Source organism: Ovis canadensis, chromosome 23 (assembly GCF_042477335.2).
Source record: "Ovis canadensis isolate MfBH-ARS-UI-01 breed Bighorn chromosome 23, ARS-UI_OviCan_v2, whole genome shotgun sequence".
Classification (NCBI taxonomy): domain Eukaryota; kingdom Metazoa; phylum Chordata; class Mammalia; order Artiodactyla; family Bovidae; genus Ovis; species Ovis canadensis.
The window spans coordinates 46,893,891-46,913,879 of record NC_091267.1 but is presented as its reverse complement, the minus strand read 5'-3'; the positions used below and the strand labels follow the sequence as shown (position 1 = coordinate 46,913,879).

Genomic DNA, 19,989 nt, shown 5'->3' with positions numbered 1-19,989 from the left:
GTACGATGTCATGGAAATATTTCAAACACCAAGAGCCTTTCTGCATTTTCAGAAACATCTTTTGAAAAGGCAGCTGGTGGGTCTGTAGGTGGAGACTACAGCTCGTGTTGAACATTTCAAGCTGAGTAACTTCCTCCAGAAATCCATGAGGCCAAAACTGATAGGGGCTTCCCTCACAGTTCAGTTGGTAAAGAATCTGCCTCCAATGCAGGAGACCCAGGTTCAATTCCTGGGTTGGGAAGATCCTCTGGAGAAGGAAATAGCAACCCACTCCAGTACTCTTGCCTGGAGAATCCCACGGTCAGAGGAGCGTAGTGGATTACAGTCCATGGGATTGCAAGAGTAGGACACGATTTAGCCTAAACCACCAAATGCTGAAAGGCACCTCTGTGAACTCAGTCCTCTGGACAGAATGCTGTCGCATTAGGCAAACTTGAGCTTTGGACAGCAAACCTCGTTGTTTCTCAATTAGGTCCCGCAGGGTGCCCTGGGGACTCTCAGGATTCAAGAATGCTCCCAGGCTATTCTATTGAGTGGCTAAGCCCTACTCTATGCCTGTTTTGGGGCAAAGGTACAAGAATCCACATATTCAATGCATGCATATGTGCTAAGTCGCTTTAGTCATGTCCAGCTCTTTGTGACCCTATGGACTGTAGCTGCCAGGCTCCTCTGTCCATGGGATTCTCCAAGCAAGAATACTAGAGTGGGTAGCCATGCCCTTCTCCAGGGAATCTTCCCAACCCAGGGATTGAGCCCTGGTCTCCTACAGCTCCTCCAGTGCAGGTGGATTCTTGACCACTGAGCTACCGAGAAAGCCCATATATTCAATATTACACTTGATTTATGACATTTAAGTGAAATCTACTCAATACTATTCAATGCCACACTTAAATGTCATAAACCAAGCCTCAAACTTCATCCTACCTTAACAAAAACACCTTCAAAACAACCTGGAACTCCAAATTAAAGCAGAATTCTCAGAGTCCCTAGAGCTTCATGTCAGAAGGTGGCAGTGTGGGGAAGGTCCAGCCTCTGGCTCCCGACCCCCAAAGCACCCTCTTCTCTCCCAAAACCAGGCTCCATCCTGCACCCAACTACATATGTGTTGTGTGTGGACATCTCAGCCTGCAAGTCCATCCTCCACCCACAACCTTCCCACTAAAATCCTTTCCTTGGACATCCACTGGGTCTAGGAAAGAGTTAAGAAGACAGACTTTGGAATCTATCTGGGTAGGAAATTTCAGGGCCCGGTCTATAAGAAAAGGTGTGGGTTCTTACTAGCCTTACAGACTCCAAAAGCCCTAGGGAGAGGCATAGCCCTCTAAAGTTTGAGGCTGGTTGGAAGCCCTGCTTGTCTGGCCTGAGGGCAGAACTACTGTTTAGCTTCCTCAACTCTGATCATCTTACCAATTATTTAGGTTGCCTTCCTGGCAGGCACACTGGCTCAGATCTCCCCAATCAAGATATTATTGAATATAAAAATCCATTAGCTCTAGAAGAATATAAATTATTTTTTGAAATTTTAAATTATATTTTACCTGAATAGATAGTTTAAGTACTGCTGGTCAATGTCACTAAGGAATAAGAAAAAAAAAAGATAAAAGATGAAACAATAGATGTGTTTTACATATACAGAATAATAATTTTCCTCTATTAATAAATTATACCTATGTACAGTTACATTTATAAATTATCAAGAAATAATACAAAGAGTACTTCATTTCCTGGCTCATTTTTGAAAACCATTTCCTAAGTTAGTACCATCACATGCATTTTCACTTTGGTTGATTATTTCCTTTGGGTACATCTGCAGTTTTAAAAGCTGTGTTGGGACTTCTGTGGTGGTCCAGTGGTTAAGACTCCACCCTTCCAATGCAGGGGGCAAGGGTTTGATCCCTTGTCAGGGAACTAAGATACCACATGCCACTAGGCTTGGCCAAAAAATAAAAAGAGTGTTAGCTCTCTCAGGCCACTGGACTGACTTCTAAGGCTACCATATTTGGCAAGTAAAAATACAGCACACCCAAATAAATCTGAACTTCAGGTAAAGAATAATGCTTTAGTATGAATGTGTTCCAAATGTTACATGAAACATACTTCAACTAAAAAAATTATTCGCTGAAATCCAAATTTATCTGGGTATCCTGTATATTATCTTAACAAGTCTACCGACTTCTTGCTGCAAAAACACTTTATTCAAAGAAAATATGGTGCCCTAGGACCCATCACACACCCTCAGAGTATATACCAGAGCCTTCTCCCAGGAGTTAGTCCCTTCAGACCTTTCTCTGTGGGCCTCAGTTCAGTTCAGTTCAGTTCACTCAGTCGTGTCCGACTCTTTGCGACCCTATGAATTGCAGCATGCCAGGCCTCCCTGTCCATCACCAGCTCCCAGAGTTCACTCAAACTCACGTCCATCGAGTCAGTCACGCCATCCAGCCATCTCATCCTCTGTTGCCCCTTTTCCTCCTGCCCCCAATCCCTCCCAGCATCAGAGTCTTTTCCAACGAGTCAACTCTTCACATGAGGTGGCCAAAGGAGTTTCAGCTTTAGCATCATTCCTTCCAAAGAACACCCAGGACTGACCTCATTCAGAATGGACTGGTTGGATCTCCTTGCAGTCCAATGAACTCTCAAGAGTCTTCTCCAACACCACAGTTCAAAACCATCAATTCTTTGGTGCTCAGCTTTCTTCACAGTCCAATTTTCACATCCATACATGACTGCTGGAAAAACCATAGCCTTGACTAGACGGACCTTAGTCGGCAAAGTAATGTCTCTGCTTTTGAATATACTATCTAGGTTGGTCACAACTTTCCTTCCAAGGAGTAAGCATCTTTTAATTTCATGGCTGCAATCACCATCTGCAGTGATTTTGGAGCCCAGAAAAATAAAGTCAGCCACTGTTTCCACTGTTTCCCCATCTATTTGCCATGAAGTGATGGGACCAGATGCCATGATCTTTGTTTTCTGAATGTTGAGCTTTAAGCCAACTTTTTCACTCTCCTCTTTCACTTTCATCAAGAGGCTTTTTAGTTCCTCTTCACTTTCTGCCATAAGGGTGGTGTCATCTGCATATCTGAGGCTATTGATATTTCTCCCGGCAATCTTGATTCCAGCTTGTGTTTCTTCCAGTCCAGCGTTTCTCATGGTGTACTCTGCATAGAAGTTAAATAAGCAGGGTGACAATATACAGCCTTGACGTACTCCTTTTCCTATTTGGAACCAGTCTGTTGTTCCATGTCCAGTTCTAACTGTTGCTTCCTGACTTGCATATAGCTGCCTTTTCTAAAACCAGCTTGAACATCTGGAAGTTCATGGTTCATGTATTGCTGAAGCCTAGCTTGGAGAATTTTGAGCATTACTTTACTAGTGTGTGAGATGAGTGCAATTGTGCAGTAGCTTGAACATTCTTCAGCATTGCCTTTCTTTGGGATTGGAATGAAAACTGAGCTCACCCGGCCCCAAAATCCAGCTGATCACTAGGGGGCTTTGACTTGGCAGCTCCAGTCTGACCGAGGCCTGAATTCTCATCTTTTTCATTTATATTCAGCAACTGTGCCACTGACTGCCTTCAACAAAGGCTTCATTTCACCTCAGAACAGAGCTAGTGATGGGAGGGACTTCCGGGTCTAGTTTGGAAGGGGCTGGAGAAACAAGAAAAAAGACTTGCGCTTCTGAGCTGCAAGAAGTGAACTGGGGCCCAAGGAGGCCAGTCACATAAGTTTTGACAAAATGTCATCTAAACAGCTGACCTGAGGCAAGAGGAGAGACTTCCAGGCTCTTCGCACATGGCTGGCAGCTGGCACATTTCAGCTCCTGGTGGACCCAGACTGCTGCCCTAGCCCCATCCTGGACTCTCAGTCTCTTTGATGGAAGAAGCTCACAACCCCATGGGTCTCCCCCTTTCCTTTAGTGAAACACTGACTTACCAGACTTCAAAAGTTCCCTGGTGGCAGAGTGAGTAAGAATTCGCCTGCCAATGCAGGGGACATGGGTTCAATCCCTGGTCTCAGAAGAGTCTGCATGCCACGGAGCAACTAAGCCCTTGAGCCACAACTACTGAACCTGAGTGCTGCACCTACTGAAGCCCGTGTGTCTAGAGCCTGTGGGCCTCAGCACAAGCAGCCACGGCAATGAGAAGCCCGCATACTCCAACGAAGAGTAGTCCCCGCTTGCCCCAACTAGAGAAAGCTGCTGAGTAGTAACCAAGACCCACTGCAAACAAAAAAAGTTTAATCATAAAATATGTGTGTAAGTCACTCAGTCATGTCCGATTCTGCAACCCTATAGACTGTAGCCCGCCAGACTCCTCTATCCATGGGATTCTCCAGGCAAGAATACTGGCCATTCCCTTCTCCATGAGATCTTCCCAATCCAGGGATCGAACCCGCGTCTCCTGCATTGCAGGCAGATTCTTTACCACTTGAGCCACCAGGGAAGCTCCATAAAATATATACATGTATTTTTTTTTTTTAAGTTTACCTTAACTTGTTGAGTTTCTGGGATTTCTGTAGTATCTTATAAGCCCCTGGAGAGGAAGCAACAGGAGTCACTGGCACAGGGAATTCAGAGGGCACGAAATCCTCAGGGAGAAGGGACCCTCTTCCCTGCAAGGGTCACCCGCAGCCCACAGAGGGTGACAAACAGCACTCTGGAGGACTCCAAGGATGCGCATCTGATAATCCCCCAGATGATGCAGTTCACAGAGAAAGGGCCGGGCCAGTGAGGCTCATGGTCCACAGAAGGACACAGTTAACAGGAGGCCTGGGTTTCCTCCGATGGTGCCATGAGAAACATCACTGGATTTCTGAACTGCGTGTCATAAAGTCAGGGCACTGTTTTCCCTCTAAGAGAGGAAACACTGGTTTGAAATAAAGTAGACGGTCCTATTATTTCACCCACTTTTTTAAAAAGTGTACTGCTGAAAGAGAGTTTTTATGGACACAAACTTCTGGATATGGAATTCTTCCCACCATTTTTTAGAGAGGAAGCTAGCACTGCACAAATGGAGCTGAGGAATTGGACCCTAGGTCCTGGTGAGTTAGCTAACATTTGTCATGAGAAAGAAGAGATTCTATGGGAACTGGAACCATTTCGGGAAAACTCCAAAATAGGAAAATCAAACCAGAAAAAAAATGCCCATTTAATTTTAATCTTGACATCTTGGATTTAATCTTCCTATTGTCTGGGATCACTAAAAAGTGGATATATGATGAGGTCTAAATAATAAGTCTCAGTTGTTTAAGCAAGAATTCTTAAAAAACTTACCTACACAGAGTAAGTGAATTACAGCCCAGAAATATCCATCTGGATCAAACTGTAACACAGGGTTTAAAAAAAAAAAGGGATGTAAGTACAGAATAGGATCCAGCATGGCAATTTTAAATGCCAGTACATAGCACCAGGCATGGTGCCAGACAGGACTCTGGGACCTTGGGCCAGCCCCTTCTTATTCCTCACCCAATTGGCCTACATGACATCTTCCTAACAGGGCTCTCTGCCTCCAGCATCTCTTTCCCTACCCTCAACACTCCCTAGCATTGCATCTTTAAAAGGCAGATCCAAGGGGCTTCCCTGGTGACTCAGTGATAAAGACTCTGTCTGCCACTGCAGGAGACACGGGTTCGATGCCTGGTCTGGGAAGATCCCACAGGCCACAGAGCAACTAAGCCGCTATGCTACAACTATTGAGCCTGAGCTCTAGAGCTCGAGAGCTGCAACTACTGAGAAGACGTGTCGAAACTACTGAAGCCCCCGGGCACCCTAAACCGTGCTCAACAACAAGCGAGGCCACCGTAATGAGAAGCCCACGCACCACAAATACAGAGTAGCCCCTGCTCTCCACAACCAGGGAAAGCCCAGGCAGCAACAAAAGCCCAGCACAGCCAAACATAAGTAAATAAAAGAATCTTTGTTTTTTTTAAAAAAGGCAGATCAGATGGTGTCACCTATTGCTTAAAATCATCCAACAGTCCCCCAGTGGCTTTAGGATGAAATCCAAACACGAGGCACCCAAGAACCCCCATGACACTCCCCTGTCAACCCAAGCAGTCCCATCCACTGCCCATCCCCTCTCCAGAGAAACAGAACTTGCACTTCCCCAGCCAACTTGGCCAAGGGGCACTCCCTCCTCTTCTTCCCTTCCTTACTTTTTCCATTTATCTCACCTGACACATTCCATTCAGCTTATGATCTGTCCTTGTCTCCACCCTCCATGAGATGGTCAATTCCAAGAGGGCAGGAATCAGCCCAGGGGCACACGCATGGTGGGTGTGCCATGAAGCTGAGTCACAGAACACACTTAGGACACCTCCATGACTCTGGCCGCCCCTGCCTTCTTCTTCTGGCTCACTCCTCCTCACCCTTCAAGATTTAGGTCCAGAGACTTCCCTGGTGGCCAGTGGTTAAGAATCCACCTCCCCATGCAGGGGATGAGGGCTCAGTCTCTGCTCAGGGAACTAAGATCCCACATGCCACGGGGCCACTAAACCAAAGCACCCCAGCTACTGAGCCTATGTACTCTAGACCCCATGCCACAACTAGAGAGAGAACTCCACGAGCCACAACTAGAGAGAAGCCCCCAAGCGCTGCCACGAAGAACAGCCAAATAAATAAAGATTTAGGTCCAGTCAACAGCGCCTGGCTCCAGCATCAGAAAGATCTGGGTTAAATTCTAAAATCTCCACTTACTTGTTAGCTAGTGACCTTTTGGGCCTCGCTATTCTTTAACTACAAAATGGAGACAATAATAGCTGCTACCCTTGTGGAATTATTGTTGAGATTAAATAAAATAAGGCACTAAAGCATTGGCCCAGAGCCTGGCACCCAGCAAGCTCAATATAATCGTCAGCTCTTCCTCCTCTGAGCCTCCAAGTCTTCCCAGGCGCCTGGCAGGATCCCACCCCTCCCCGGACAGAGCCTCCCCGGGATTATAATTATCTGTTCATCGTCTGCCCCCTCCCCTCTGCTCTGACTAGACTCCGGCTTCTGCCCAGACGATGGCAATTTCTCTTTGTGCCCCCAGAGCCTGGCTTGGTGCCTAACACTTGATGGGGATTTAATCAATGCTGGGGAAGGAAAGAAGGGAAAAAAGACCCAGGAATGAGATGACTCCTGGAGGTGGGGGTGGGTCCTCAGTGCCTAAGAAACAAAAACTCAGGAAAACAAAGTGAAAATCACTGTGTAAGATGAGGCCCTTGGGATGAGAAAGTGAAAATGTTAGTCGGTCAGTCATGTCCAACTCTTCGAGACCCCATGGACAATAGCTCGTCAAGCTCCTCTGCCCATGGGATTTTTCCAGGCAAGAATACTGGAATGGGCTGCCATTGCCTCCTCCAGGGGATCTTTTCAACCAAAGGATCGAACCCGCGTCTCCCGTGTCTCCTGCATTGGTGGCAGATTCCTTACCCGCTGAGCCATTGGGAAGCCCCCTTGGGATGAGAGGGGGAAATCAATTTTGCCTCGGTGTGTGGGTCATTTGGGCTCGCAGGTCCTCTAAGCTGGTACAGAGGGTGGACTGTCCCCATCACAGCACCCAGAGGTCTGAGCTCTGTGAGCTACCCTGCCACACACAGAGAGAAGGCAAAGACCCATGAGGAGGTGCTGGCCTGGCCAATGGATCCCCTAGGCCCTGCCCGAAAGTTTGCTTTTACATGTCTTTGGACAGGCCGGGGTCATACTGCTTCTCAAAGGAAGGACTCGGAAATTCTACTCATCCAGGCAGGCTTCAGAGATACTTGAAGGCATAGTGAGTCCACCTGAACTTACCTGGGAGTCGTTGAAGGGCAGGCACCCAGCAGCAGCCAGCAGGAAGAGGGCGCTGTGGAGAGGAGGTGAAAGACACAGCTTTACTGTCCAACACGAACGGCGTCCCAGAGAGGGTGGAGGTGGAGCTCGCGTGAGGCAGAGATCCCGAGAGACCACACCCAGCTGCCCTGTTCATCCTCTCGGCGCCACATTATCTGTCTAGTTTTCAGTTACGTGCTCTGCTGACACTAGACAGCTCCTTCTCTGGGGCTCAGTGAGCCATCTTCCCAGAGAGAGGCATTTGCAGGATATGTATAAAACCACAGCTGGCTCACTCGAGAACAACAGTATATACAGGAACTTCCCTGGTGGTCCAGTGGCCAAGAGTCTGTGCTTCCAATGCAGGGAGCATGGGTTGGATGGCCGGTTGAGGAGCCAAGATCCCACATGCCACATGTCGAGGCAAAAAAAAAAAGGTGTACATAAAAGAAGATTTTTTTTAAACTACCGATCCCAACAAATACCCTAGTGGAAAACTGGCCAGTGAAAGTGTTAGTCGCTCAGTCCTGTCCAACTCTTTGCAACCCCATGGACTACAGCCCACCAGGCTCCTCTGTCCAAGGGATTCTCCAGGCAAGCACACTGGAGCGGGTTGCCATGCCCTCCTCCAGGGGATCTTCCCAACCCAGGGATTGAACCCAGGTCTCCCACACTGCAGGCAGATTCTTTACCATCTGAACCACTAGGGAAGTGGAAAATGTGGCCAAGCAGACTACAGTTTTGCTGCTTACCAAAAAGAAAACATTGTAGAAAGCACATTACAATCTTACCAACTTACTCAAATAATCAAACTTAACATCTCCAGAAGTGGGACAGATCAATACCATGTGCCTCCTGATATGATGTACTGAGAAGCATACAGTGTCATTCAGGTGGTAGTATGCGCGACCTAGACTGAATCTCAGGGAAACGCTGAGACAAACCCAAATTCAGGGACAGTCCACAAAACAATGGGCTTACACTATTCAAAAATCTGAAGGCAATGAAAGGCAATAAAAAGCCGAGGAACTGTTCCAGATTAAAGGTTATAGTGAAAAAATAAAGAGTAGGAAGAGACATGGCATCTTTGAGGGAGGTGAATACTACAAAAGAAAATATCAGGATAATTGACCAAATTTGAACATCGACTCAATTACATAACAGTATTATATGAGACATTAATTTTCTAAGTGTAATCATTGTACTGTGGTTATACAAGAGATTATTATCTTTAGGAGAAACACTTTTAAGTATTTAGGAGCAGAGTCATAATCCCTGCAACATATCCTCAAATGGTTCAGAAAAAATAAGAGTAAGAATAATTATATATATTCTTATATATTTTGTGTGATACATATATTGCTTAGTCGCTAACTTGTGTTCGACTCTTTTGTGACCCTATGGACTGTAGTCTGCCAAGCTTCTCTGTCCATGGAATTCTCCAGGCAAGAACACTGGAGTGGGTAGCCATTTCCTTTTCCAGGGTATTTTCCTGACCCAGGGATTGAACCTGTGTCTCCTGCATTGGCTGAGGCACTTTAATCCTGAGCCACCATATGAATATATATAGAGAGAGAGAGAGAGAGAGAGAAAGCAAATACAAAAAATGTTATCGATGAGTGAAACTAAATAAAAGGTATATGGGAGTTAATTGTAATACTCCCGAAACTTTTCTACCAGTTTAATTTTTTTCCCAAATAAGGGAATTCCTTGGTGGTCAGTGGTTAGGACTCTGACCACTTTTTCTGCCAAGGGCCCAGGTTCAATCCTTGGTCAGGAAACTAAGATCCTGCAAGCTGCTGGCACAGCCAAATAGTAATAATAATTAAAAATTTCAGTAGAAAAAATCTCTTACACATACCAAAATATTTATGGAGGTAACCCTACAGAGCCTGTGATCTGCTAAAATGAGGTGTTGGGTGCAGGCTTAAGTTGAAAACTATTGAATCTCAGAGATGAGTCTTTAGAAATTCATTTTACTATTCTTTTTATTTTATATATATATTGAGAAATTGCCATCATAAAGGCTTTTTCTAAAAAAATTCTTGCACAAAAAAGTAACATTGCCAATCGCAGATATTTTCAAATTTTCTCATTCATTAGAAAGTTAATTTGGAGTTATTTTTTGATGTAGAAATAAATGGTTTTTATGTGGTATTTGGGTTTCCTACACCAAAATACCTTGCCCTCTATCTTGTACCCCAGTCATTCTCTCCTCTTAAAGGAAGGCAGCAGAAAACACAAAACCCACATGATCACACGCTCTTTCTCCCTCTTTCCATTTATGAAGCAACAACATATTTAGAATTGGGTCCCTTCTGACCATTGCATCAGGCGGCAAACAGCAAAGGATCAAGGGCATGAACAGGGGCAGTGAATACAGCATTTTCACCGTTAGGGGATTTTATCATGGGACATCTCACACCCATATATACTCTATGCGTACTCAGTCGCTTCAGTCGTGTCCAACTCTGTGCGATCCCATGGGCTGTAACCCACCAGACTCCTCTGCCATGGGATTCTCCAGGTAAGAATACTGGAATGGGTTGCCATGCCCTCCTCCAGGAGATTTCCTGACCCAGGGATTGAACTCGCATGTCCTGTGTCTCCTTGCATTGCAGGTGGATTCTTTACCCACTGCGCCACCTGGGCAGCCATATATTCTATATACGGATTGAATTCTGTATTACTTACATATATATGTAATACACGACAACAGGCTCTTCATAACTTAAGTACATTGGCAATAGTGATGCTAATCAGTTCTGTCCACACACTGTCCCCCCAAGTCCTCAGTGGTGTCATGACACACACGTGTACCCGACAGACTGGCCTGGTCAGCCCAGCCTGGAACAGGAGGACGGGCACGGGGGAAGCCTTGGACCTGGGGCCTCAGGTCCTTGGGAAGGGCAGGATGACACGGCAGAGGTTCTCCACTCCAGCCCACCCACTTCTACAGGATCGCCAACTTTTGAGGCACACACACAAACGGCCTCAAGAAGACTCCCTGGCACCCGACTGCAGAGCAACTCAGAGGCCAGGGTAAGGCGAGGGGAGGGAGGCTCACAGGGCGGGTTCCTGCGACTGCACATGAACAGACAGGTTGCAGGTGTGGGGAGAGGAGGACCTCCATGGCTTCAGTGTCTGCCTGCAGTGGACAGAAGGCTTTGGAGCAACGGTCCCCATCCTTTATGGCACGAGGGACTGGTTTCACAGAAGACAATCTTTCCATGCACCAGGGTAGAGGGATGGTTTCAGGATGATTCTAGCACCCTGCAGTTACTGCGCACTTTATTGCTATTATTATTATATCGGTCCCACCTCAGATCATCACGCATTAGATCCTGGAAGTTGGGGACCCCTGCTTCAGATGCAGGACACTTCACCATCCACAGGCAAAGCCCTCAAACAGACAGGCCCTTGGGACTGAGGGGAGAAGAGGGTCAAGCCAGGTGTGGCACAGCCCAGGTTCCCACCAAACTTGGCCTTGAGCAAAACCTGATTCCACCAGGCATGGCATGAATGGGTTTTAATGCCTCTCTTTAACATCTGCTAATCTCTTAAACAAGAGGAAGAGTCCTGACTGTGGGTTTTTTCTTCTTCTTCAAGTAGCAGCTTGTAATAAAGGCAAAAAAAAAAAAAAAAGAGATTGGATAGAAGCCCAGAAATAGCTGAAACAAAAAGGCCCAAATCCATGCATCAAAGCATTTCTGCTGATTTTCTATCTATAGGACTGAACTTCGCAGCTACTGCCGAGGAGACAGCAACTCATCAGAGAATGAGGCACTCAGATCAGAATTTGCACATCAGGGGGCACAGGGAATGGGGGGGGGGCAGGTCACTGTTCATGTTTCAAGTAGGGACACTGAGAAACAGAGGGGTGTGCAGCCTGTCCACGGCCATGGTGCCATGTGGCCCAAGACCACGACTCAGATCCCTGGATGCACAGGTCAGTGCTTTTTCCACCGTGGGAATTCTTAAAAACTCAATAAACTGCAAACCTTATTTTTAAAACTTTAAGTCATTTTCATTTTTCCATTTTCATTCTTCATCAGTATTGCGTAACTCAGCGAAATTCTGGGCATCGGTGGTTGAAACCTAGCACGGGTTGTTTTCCCCTTAGAAATAAAATATTTCAGAAAAAAAAAGGAAGGAAATTTTTGAATAAGACATGAAATAGGGATATACAAGTGTTTGTAAGAAATTCCTCTGTCAACTCTCAAGTATGAATCATCAATAGACGGTTTCTCATCAGAGTTTAAAATCAGGTTAAATCTTCTATTTTAGAGGTTTGTGGAGCTGGTTGTTTTTTTTTTTTTAAACTTACCTACAAATCTTTGCAGGAGAAGTTTTCTGTATGAAAATAAAAAGACTTAGCATTAATCTTAAAAATTTTTTTTGTTCTCCTTAAAAGAAAATATTTAGATCAAGAGGCACATAAATTATGAGTAAGTTTATTGGGGTCTTTACAAGTTGCCGCACTTCGGTATTTATTGAGGCTTTTTCTGCTTGGACCAAATGAAGGATGACTCAGAGGTCCAGAGGTGAGTCACTTCTGGATGAGTAGTTTAACCACTCTCACCATTAGAACTCTGTTTACCCACAAAAAAGCACAATGCCGCCACGCCCAAGCCTTCAAATATCTCATGCACCACGAAAAGGAGATAGAAATCGATGTATTCTGTGCAGGAAAAGAAATCAGGCTCTGGTTCAACTTCTATTCCACTCTGTCTCTTTAAATTTTCCTTTCATTAATCCAGCTCTGACTCTGAGCAGCGCTATAAATTCTCTGGTATGATGTGTAAATTAGGAAACAGAAAAAAAGGAGCAGGGACATTTGATTCCACCCCTAGAGAGAAGGAAAAAGGGCAGATTGGGGAAATCGGAACTTGGCTTTTAAAGCTCCCTGAAATGAAGAAACAAAGAAATTCTAACACAGACTCCACCTTTATTACTTCCTTTTTTATTACTTTAAGGGAATCAGGCCTTGGCACTTGGGAAGAAATCTCTAGCAGGGAGAAGCATAGATTTTTCTACATTTGATAAGGAAAATGGCCAGGTAAGAGATTATTTCTGTACATTTCAGAAGGATTACTTTGCTAGTTGAGGACAAACTACAGTTTTGGGGTTTCTTCCTTCTTCCGGCTCAAAGTGTGAAGGATGACCATATTATTCAAAAGTGAAGCACTGGGCTTCCCTGGTGGCTCAGAGGTAAAGAATCCATCTGCCAGTGCAGGAGACAGGGGTTCAATCCCTGATCCGGGAAGATCCCACATACAGGGGAGGAACTAACTACTGAGTCTGTGCTTTAGAGCCCAGGAGCTGCAACTACTGAAGCCCTGCTTCCCAACAAGAGAAGGAACTGCAGTGAGCAGTCCGTGCACTGAACTAGACAGTAGCCCTCGCTCTCCACAAGAGAAAAGGTTGTGGAGCAAAGAAGACCCAGCACAGCTAAAAATTAAATAGATAAATAATACTCTAAGAGTGACGCACTTAAAAGGTACAAACTTCCATTCACTATAAAATGAGCAAGTGCTGACGATGTAATGTATAGCACAGTGCCTATAGTTAACAACAGTCTATTGCCTATTTTAGAAGTTGTTAAAGAGAGTAGATCTTAAAATTCTCACCACAAGGAAAAAAAAATGTAACTATGTATGGTGACGGATGTTAACTAGAGTTACTGCGGTGATCATTTCGAAATATACACGTTAAATCATTATCCTGAACACCTGAAATGAACATAATTTTATCTTTCAAGTATATCTCAATTTTTTTTTAAAGAAGGTGAAGCACTGGCAAGAGAATTTCGTGGTTTGCTGTGAAGGCTCTCGTAAGTTTTCACGTGTGACTAAATCCCCCGGTTGGTGCTGGTTTTATAAATGCGAGATGTCTGTGTACAGAGCAGGGGCTACCCTCTTTCGATTCTTTGTTTCCTCTCATTTGTTCCCTCTCATCTCTGTGGAACCTGCCTCAACAGTTCAAAAGGCAAAGCGGACCTTGACTCCACTGCCCCCTGGTGGAGACTCGAATCCCTTCGGCCCCATAAGGATGGCACGCAGACGTAACCTGGCTCCCACCTGGATAACTGCCCCCAACTTGGGAAAACGTGTCACTAACAGATTCTGAGCTAAACATAGCCGACATCTCCAGAGTTTGGAGAAAGAGCAGGAATGAAGATGAGAATGAAAGGGATGCTCAGGACTTCCCTGGCGGTCCACGGTTAAGACTCTGAGCTTCCAATGCAGGGGCGTGCGCCCACGTGAATGGCCCAGTGGCTTCGTCATGTCCTTAAGAGCAGAAACTATGCCTCTTGCTCATGACTGTAGACCCAGGGCCTGGCAGGGCAGCCACACACCCAGGGACATAGAAATATTCACAGAATGAATGGGGTGGGGGTGGGAGAAGAGGTTTCCTGACAGATCAGAGGAGAGAAACATCAAGATATGGTCTAGGTAACTGGAGAAGTTTAGCTGTGGCTGAAATTTCTAAAGCCAGACAGATGGATGGGGCCCAGGTGGTGAAGGGCTTTGCATGCCTCCAGGTAGGTTCTGGGCAGTCCTGAAGAGCTGTATGTAGGGGAACATGATCAGATCTGTGTGTCAGAAAGGTCCCTTGGAGTGTGAGGAGTGGCCTTGGGTACAGGAAGGCCGCCTCTCTTCCTGGCATGCCTATAAAAAGTGTGTTGCCTGAATGACCCACTAGCCTCCCTCGAGTTCAAGAGTTCCAAAATTTTGATGAAAGTCATTTGAAACAGGCAGATATTAGAAAAAAGGAACTCTCAAAAGAGGTACCAAACTAAAAGCACCACTGGGCGTCCCTGGTGGCCCAGTAGTAAAAAGTCTGCCTGTCAATGCAAGAGACAGGGATTCAATCCCTGATCCAGGAAGATCACATGGAGCAACCGAGCCCATGCTCCACAACTATTTATCCTGTGCTCTAGAGCCTGGGAGCCACAACTACTGAAGCCCTAGGGCCTGTGCCCTGCAACAGGAGAAGTCACCGCAATGAGGAGCCTGGGCCCCGCAACTAGAGAAGAGCCTGCACGGAAACAAAGATGCGCACAGCCAAAGATTAAATAAAATTATTAAAAAATAAAACTCCCACTCATAATATTAAAAATCATAGCTCATGAGTACAAAGCACCTACTATGTGCCAGAGTGTTGGGAGCACTTAGCAGTTGATAGGGTCCTCCTACGACTCTTGGGTGGGTGACATTTCTCTTCCCTTTGCACAGATGGAGGCCCAGAAGGTGAGGGAAGCTGTTCTAGGTGGTGGAAGGCAGAGCTGGGGTGGGGAAGAAAAGAAGTTTTCCCCGGGGTGGGCTAAAGCTCCCAGCACCCTATGGGAAGCTTGCCATCGATTTCCTTGTGGTGCTGGGATGCGGTGAGGTAATGCCCACTCCCCCACGTCCCCCCAGGCCCACAGGCATCTCTACCTCAGCCCCCGAAGCCCTGGTTCATTGCTGGCCTGGAGGTGAGTTCCGTTCAGACCCACAAGCGTCCCCATGTATGCTGGGTGACCTGAAGGGATGTCGAAACTGTGGTCCTTGAAATTAATTAATGACCACCGTCAGGCAGCCTTGACTGGAAACAGATGGCAGGAAAAAGGCAGGCACTAACCTGGGCCGTACATAAAAAGCATGTCTTTGAACTTTCAAGCAAGGGAAGTGAAACTTGCCTTTTGCGTAATCATTTACCTCTTTCCGAAAACACTTCTGGTGCCCACAGATGATAACTTCGGCTGCATTATGCAAAGTGAGAAACACAGGAATGGCCTGAAAGAACACAAAGGAATAAGCATGAGAATATTTCTTTGATCTCATAATTACATAATTCTTGATGTCTGCTTCAAAATAAAAGATCTGTGGGAACTGCTGGCATTCACATAGCTACTCCTCTCCAGCAAAAACTCTCGCGTGGATCAGCGCTGTTGTTGCTGGCATGATACTCGGTAGGTGTAGAGACTCCCTTCCTATGGGTTTTCTCATCACTTATTAAGCACTTACTGTGTGTCGGGCACCGTGCCAGGTGTAGGGGACACGTCCTGTAAACAGCTGCACATGTGACAGATAGGCTGTCTCTAGAGGTGAGAGCTCTGACCAGATGCACAGAAAGGCATAACCAATCCAGCGTGGGCAGGGCACGCCTTCTTGGAGGAACTGAAGCCCAAAGTCTAAACAGGAACCAAATGATGAACTAGAATGAGCCCAGCAAAAAGAGACAAGGTGAGAGAGGGCTGGAGGCAGAGGGGCACACGAGAGTCCAGAGGATCAAGGCAGCTTACCTTCTCGGGGAACTGGGAGGAGTTGAGTGGGGTGGAAATAGCGTGGAAGGGGAAAATGGGGGAGGGGGAGGGGAGGTGACGATCCCGAAGGCCAGAGGAGATGCTGAAGGGTTTAAAGCCCGAGTGACATGACTGCATCTGCATGTTTATAGGAACTTGGGCTGCTGGGTGCAGGAGAAGAGACAGAGATGATTACAGAAGTTTAGCGGTGTGGCAGATTGAAAAGCGACCCTCAAAACTCTAGCCGCAGGACTTCTCTGGTGGTCCAGTGGCTAAGACTCTGTGCTCCCAATGCAGGGGACCTGGGTTCAAATCCTGGTCAGAGAACCAGATCCCAAATGGTACAACTAAGGATCGCGCATACTGCAACGAAGACTGGGAAGGCTGTGTGCTGCAACTAAGACCCAGCACAGTTGCATACATACTAATACATATATATACACACAAATACATATAAACACATAAAATAAGTATTAAAAAAAAAAAACTATACCCAAGTCCTAACCCCTAAGATTTGTGAAAGTGACCTCGTACAGTAAAAAAAGGGCCTTTGCAAATGTAATTAAATTGAGAATCTGGAGATGGAGCGAATACCCGATGATCTAGGTGGGCCCCAAATCCAAACACATGTATCCTCCTAAGAGAGAAGGAGAGATATGACACACACAGAGGAGAGGCAATGTGGCCCCAGAGGCAGAGACAGGGGGATGCGGCCACAAACCAAGGCATGTCAGCAGCCACCAGAAACCGGAAGGGGTGAGGACCGGATTCTCCCCAAGAGCCACTGGAGGGAGCACAGCCATTTCAGAACCCTGGCCTCCAGAACTAGGAGAGAATAAGTTTCTGCTGTTTTAAGTCACCGAGGGAAGTAGTCATTTGTCACAGTAGCTACAGGAAACTAACAGAAGGAATCACCAGACGGTGGCCTGAAGCTGGTAGTGGCTGTGGAGATGGAGAAAAGTGGACACAGGAGGGAAACGTTTAGGAGACTGGAGTCAATGGTGGAACAACTGGGATCAACACTGTACCCCTTCTCCCAAAAAGGGGGAGAGGAGAAGATATTTAAAAAATGTAACACTCCAGTGGGACAAACCTAGGTGGCATATTAAAAAGCAGAGACATCACTTTGCCAACAGAGTTCCATATAGTCAAAGCTAGGGTTTTTCCAGTAGTCATGTATGGATGTGAGAGTTGGACCATAAAGAAGAACAAGCACTGAAGAACTGATGTATTCAAATTGTGGTGCTGGAGAAGACTCTTGAAGAGTCTCTTGGACAGCAAGGAGATCAAACCAGTTAATCCTAAAGGCAATCAGTCCTGAATATTCATTGGAAGGACTGATGTGGAAGCTGAAGCTCCAACACTTTGGCCACCTGATGTGAAGAGCTGACTCATTGGAAAAGACCCTGATGTTGGGAAAGACCGAAGGCAAAAGGAGAAGGGGGCAGCAGACAATGAGATGGTGAGATAGCCTCACCAACTCAACGGACATGAATTTGAGCAAACTCTGGGAGATGTTGAAGGGAGCCTGGGGTGCTGCAGTCCATGGGGTTGCAAAGAGTTGGACACAACTTAAAGACTAAACAAGCAGTGGGCTGTCAAGATACACAGAGTACCCACTGTACACTGACTATTGCTGAGCTGTTTGCTAAGAACAGCAGTCTTTCCTAATTTGATAGATGATCTTGACAAGGCCAGGGGAGGGATTGAAGGGTGAGGGATATTTGCTATTATCTTGTTGTTGCCAATGGTGACGTTTCCTGGAAAGCAAATGAAAATCAAGAATATGCATGGGTTTTGGCATCAGCCTGGGTTTCGGGCTCCAGCTCCACCATCTGCTCATGGAGCAGGGCACTTATCCAAACAGTTTGCTCCTCTGTAGCATAAGGATAACAATACCTGCAACCTGAAGCTATTGGGAGGAAGGGTGGAAACCATGCAAGAGCCGCACATGAAGGCTGTCAGTGTTAACGGGCACCAAGCCTGCACTCAGTGGTGTTGATCGAGGACCCTGAGCTGAGAAATTGTTCCCACTTCAAGGACCCTTAAGTGGGCCTTTAAGCAGATGCTACTGCCCTAACACTTCCAGATGGATTTATTCTTTATCTTTGGGGAAGATATATTTTTACCTTGTCATTAAGACTTTTATAAGTTTATAGCTCTGCCCTATTTTAGTATTTTGTTCTAACTCACATTGTTTCATTTCATTCTGAGCTCTTGCTTTGCATTTTTCTTCCTTTTTTAATGTTTTCTACTCTTTTTCATTAAAAGTTCAACTCAACTCTTTTTTCCCTTTAAAAATCATAATTATTTCCTATGTTTTTCATGTCTTTTGTGCTTCTTTTTATTCCTCTTAAGCTTTTATGTTTTCTATTATGTTTTATGTATTTTAAGATTACTAGAGATTTTTTTAATTGGCCTCATCCATTAGGTTCATGTTGGGAAAACTTGGGCCCTGGCCTTCTAGGTCTGAGCCTAAGAAGACAGAACAGAAAATCTTTAGGTTAATCCTGTGGTACCTGACAGTGAAAATAAAAGGGCCACCTGGATCTTATTTATTTAAAATTAAGACCTGATCCCTGGGTCAGGAAGATCCCTTGGAATAAGAAATTGGATCCCACTCCAGTATTCTTGCCTGGAAAATCCCATGGACAGAGGAGTCTGGCAGGCTACAGTTCATGGGGTCACAAAGTGTTAGACAAGACTGAGCAACTGAGCACACAACAAGAAGCCCTGATTTTAAATGTTTTTGCCTCCTTGACTATAAAATCAGAAAGGAGATGAGATTTAGGGTTGACTCAGAGTCGGACATGACTGAGCGACTTTCATTTTCACTAGACTCTAACTCTAGACCTCAAAGAGGTTTTATTTTCTCAATTCTATAAACTGTTGAGAGGTTCCTCCATCACCCTAGCAGAATCTGAGCAGATTCTATAAAAGGATCTATCTGTACATATAGACAGAGAAGGCAATGACACCCCACTCCAGTACTCTTGCCTGGAAAATCCCATGGACGGAGGAGCCTGGAAGGCTGTAGTCCATGGGGTCACTAGGAGTCAGACACGACTGAGCGACTTCACTTTAACTTTTCACTTTCATGCATTGGAGAAGGAAATGGCAACCCACTCCAGTGTTCTTGCCTGGGGAATCCCAGGGACGGGGGAGCCTGGTGGGCTGCCGTCTATGGGGTCACACAGAGTCGGACACGACTGAAGCGACTTAGCAGCAGCAGCAGTATATAAAGAACTGATCTTAAAGTTCACTAATAATAGGTACCAACAATGTGTTCAGCACAGTGCTAGTTATTTTAATTGCATTCTCTTATTTAAATCATCTCTCAGCAACTTTATCCACAGATGCTGTTACCCTGATTTACCGACAAGGAAACTGAAGCTCAGGGTGATAGGGCAGCTTGTTGGTGAGTTCACAGCTGGTTCAGGGTGGGACTCCAGGATTCCAACTGAGTGACGGAAAGCCCACACTCCCAGCCTTGATGTTTGTTGTTTAAGCGCTAGGTCACGTCTGACTCTTCTGTGATACCATGGACTGTAGCCCACCAGGCTCCTTGGTCCATGGGATTTCCCAGGCAAGAATATTGGAGTGAGTGGTCATTTCCTTCTGCAGTGGATCTTCCCAGCCCAGGGATAGAATCCATGTCTCCTGCATTGGCAGGAGGGTTCTTTACCACTGAGCCACCAGGGAAGCCCCATCCTTGAAGTTATAGGATCCAGATTATGGTAAGCTCCCAGGATAAGCTTCCTGGATCCACATCTGTATGAAGTCCAACACAACTGTGTATTATTCCAAACTCTGCCAGTCTGTGTCCTCCCGTGATAAAACTGGTATGATCTAAAACGGATGACCTCGATGTAAACTCCATGCCACTCTTTAAAGGGACATCATCCATTTCTACT

General features: G+C 45.8%; 1 protein-coding gene and 1 non-coding gene across 9 annotated transcripts in view; one reads left to right on the top strand and one right to left on the bottom strand.

Moving 5' to 3' along the window:
• TMEM241 (transmembrane protein 241) overlaps nt 1-19,989 on the bottom strand; it is a 116,520-nt gene that overhangs the window by 57,193 nt on the left and 39,338 nt on the right. For 7 of the 8 annotated variants that reach the window (XR_011252400.1, XR_011252402.1, XR_011252401.1 and 4 more), the window contains exons 5-10: nt 15,489-15,566; nt 12,116-12,141; nt 7,771-7,822; nt 5,272-5,320; nt 4,486-4,531; nt 1,539-1,574 (exon numbers count right to left, since the gene is read on the bottom strand). Coding sequence is in view for 5 of the 8 variants with exons in the window: in XM_069569026.1 (XP_069425127.1) it covers nt 1,539-1,574; nt 4,486-4,531; nt 5,272-5,320; nt 7,771-7,822; nt 12,116-12,141; nt 15,489-15,566 (287 nt within the window). In the remaining 3 variants the exon portion in view is untranslated. Of the gene's footprint in view, nt 1-1,538; nt 1,575-4,485; nt 4,532-5,271; nt 5,321-7,770; nt 7,823-12,115; nt 12,142-15,488; nt 15,567-15,797; nt 15,924-19,989 lie in introns of those variants that run through there. The other variant, XM_069569029.1, reaches the window with a different exon arrangement.
• TRNAG-CCC (transfer RNA glycine (anticodon CCC)) lies at nt 16,330-16,402 on the top strand. The gene has a single exon. It is a non-coding gene; the product is annotated as a tRNA-Gly (tRNA).